Raw genomic sequence first — 2,409 nt, forward strand, 5'->3', positions numbered from 1 at the left:
AAGATGCTGGACATGGAAACAACAAGGACTTAGAGGACAGACGCGGGCGAAGATTTAGACTAGCTAAGTTAACTTTCAGATACTTTTGTTTAATGAAATATGTCAAAAATACAATGAATGTGTTCTGATTTAAATAAAAATCATTGGGTTTGCAAGAAAATCATTCGGTTTGTTCAAATCCCATTTGAAATGTATGTGGCCATGGTTGACTTGCCGGCTCTCATATCGTTATCTACTAATTTGTCCGACGCGTCTGCATATGGATATCGTATCCGTTTCAGGAGTCCTCCTTGTAGATGCCCCTGCGCATTTACTCCCTCCGCCCCACAGTATAAGACATTTCTGTAAAATGTCTTATATTATTGGAGAGAGGGAGTAGTAACTAAAAGAAGATATTGACCACCTGAGCCGATGAAGACGGCTGGAGAGGGTGGTGGTGAACTGATGACGCCCTGGTTCGCTGTCGTATCCAGCCGCCCTACGTCATTGGCATCTATGCATCCCAATCCTATTCGTTGCTAGTACTAGATCGGTCCAACATGCAAGCTAGCCCACCTGATGGATGGAGCAAGTTTCTTTTACTAGTACTACGCTCTGTCGTTGTAAGTCAAAGCTTGTCTGCCCCGTCTAGCTACCTTAAGAAGATTCTTCTCCCCTCCTTAGATCGCTTCTTGGCTATTTAAGGATTGTATACACTTTACGTGCATGCTCGCCTCATTATCTTCAAACCCTGTCGACCCGATGGATCAGCTACCTGGAGATGATCACTCCTCCTACTGCCACCGCTACTCCATCTCCTTCTCCTCCGGTGCCCACCACACGCATCACCACCACGCTACTCAGGCTCATGCTGACATGGTGATCGACCATCAGCTACTCTCGTTCCTCATGGAAGAAGCCACCAGCAGCAGCAATGGTAGCTCACCCTCCTCCCCTACATCTCCCGCCTCTGCCTGGGAGGCCGCCAACAGCAGCCCACGCGGCGAGATCATGACGGCGCCTGCCGCGTGGCCAGCATCGGATCCTGGCAGGAGCGCTGGTAGTGCGCCGGACTCGCCGCTCATCGGGGTGAGGAAGCGGCCGTGGGGCAAGTACGCAGCGGAGATCCGGGACTCCACCCGCAACGGCGCCCGCGTCTGGCTCGGCACTTTCGACACCCCGGACGCCGCCGCGCTCGCCTACGACCAGGCCGCCTTCTCCGTGCGCGGCCCGGCCGCCGTGCTCAACTTCCCCGTCAAGCTTGTGCAGGAGTCGCTGCGCGCGCTCGGGCTCGGCGTCGGCCGTGCCGCGGGGGACTCGCCTGCTCTCGCGCTCAAGCGCCGGCACTGCATCCGGAAGAGAAACCCCAAGAACAAGAGGAGGACGGGCACGTCGGCGACAGCGATGGTGGTGGCTGCTGCGTCGTCAATGTCATTGTCAACGTGCGTGCTGGAGCTGGAAGACCTTGGAGCCGACTACCTCGAGGAGCTGCTCACCTTGTCCGATATGTTAGGAAAATAAGCCACGGCGGGCTCGGGCCGTGCGCCTGTGTGCGCGCGCTGGGTGCGTCGGGTCCGGCACGTGGCGAGCGCGGGTGCGTGTGTGTGTGTGTGTGACCGTGGATATGTGCGTGTGTGCGAGTTCGTGCTCGAGTAAAAAAAGAAAAAGGCCATACGTGCGGCAGGGTGTTTGTGCGCCCGGGAAGCATCTGTGTCCACCTTCTTCCTCTCTGGTCATGTCTCCGGTGATCGATGTGGAGTGCTACATCGAGCGGTCCCAACATTTGGTATTAGAGCCATGCGGCAGGAGAGGTGACCGACGTCGATGTCTCTCGTACCGTAAGCAGGCGGAGCGGGGAGCACGATGTCGTTGCAGTGCCCGACGCTCACCGGTGTCAAATACACCGTGTGGGTGATCAAGGTCAAGGCCAATCTCGACGCGCAGGGGTTGTGGGAGGCGGTGGCTCTGACGGACACGGCAGCGGCGGTCGACGCAAAGACGAACAAGACAGCGAGGGCTTACCTGCTCGACGCGCTTACCGAGGACATCCTGCTGCAGGTCTCGTCAAAGAAGACGGCGGCGGAGGTGTGGAGCAGCCTCAAGGCGCGGTTCATTGGCGCAGCTCGGGTCAGAGCAGCTCGGCTGGGCACCCTGCGCGGCGAGTTCGAGCGGCTACGGATGGCGGACGGCTTCGCCGGCAGAATTGGTAGCATGGCAGCGCACTATGCGGGGTTGGGATCGATCCTGGACGACCCGATGATGGTGAAGAAGCTCCTGGACTCCGTCCCGGATCGTTTGTACGCCGCTGTCGCCGTAATAGAGCATTTCTGTGACGTGAGTCGATGTCGTTCGAGGAGGCACTGGGACAGCTCAAGGTGTTTGAGGAGAGGACGCAGAGGCGCGCAGGCCGGCGGCGAACGGACGGGCGAG

General features: G+C 57.7%; 1 protein-coding gene across 1 annotated transcript; it reads left to right on the plus strand.

Annotated features, from left to right (window-relative positions):
* The first annotated feature begins 741 nt into the window (after positions 1-741).
* LOC119292486 (ethylene-responsive transcription factor ERF094-like) lies at positions 742-1,500 on the plus strand. The gene has a single exon (XM_037571312.1). It carries the CDS (start codon positions 742-744, stop codon positions 1,498-1,500), a length of 759 nt encoding a protein of 252 aa, XP_037427209.1.
* Positions 1,501-2,409: the final 909 nt, after the last annotated feature.

This window comes from Triticum dicoccoides, chromosome 4B (assembly GCF_002162155.2).
Source record: "Triticum dicoccoides isolate Atlit2015 ecotype Zavitan chromosome 4B, WEW_v2.0, whole genome shotgun sequence".
Lineage (NCBI taxonomy): Eukaryota > Viridiplantae > Streptophyta > Magnoliopsida > Poales > Poaceae > Triticum > Triticum dicoccoides.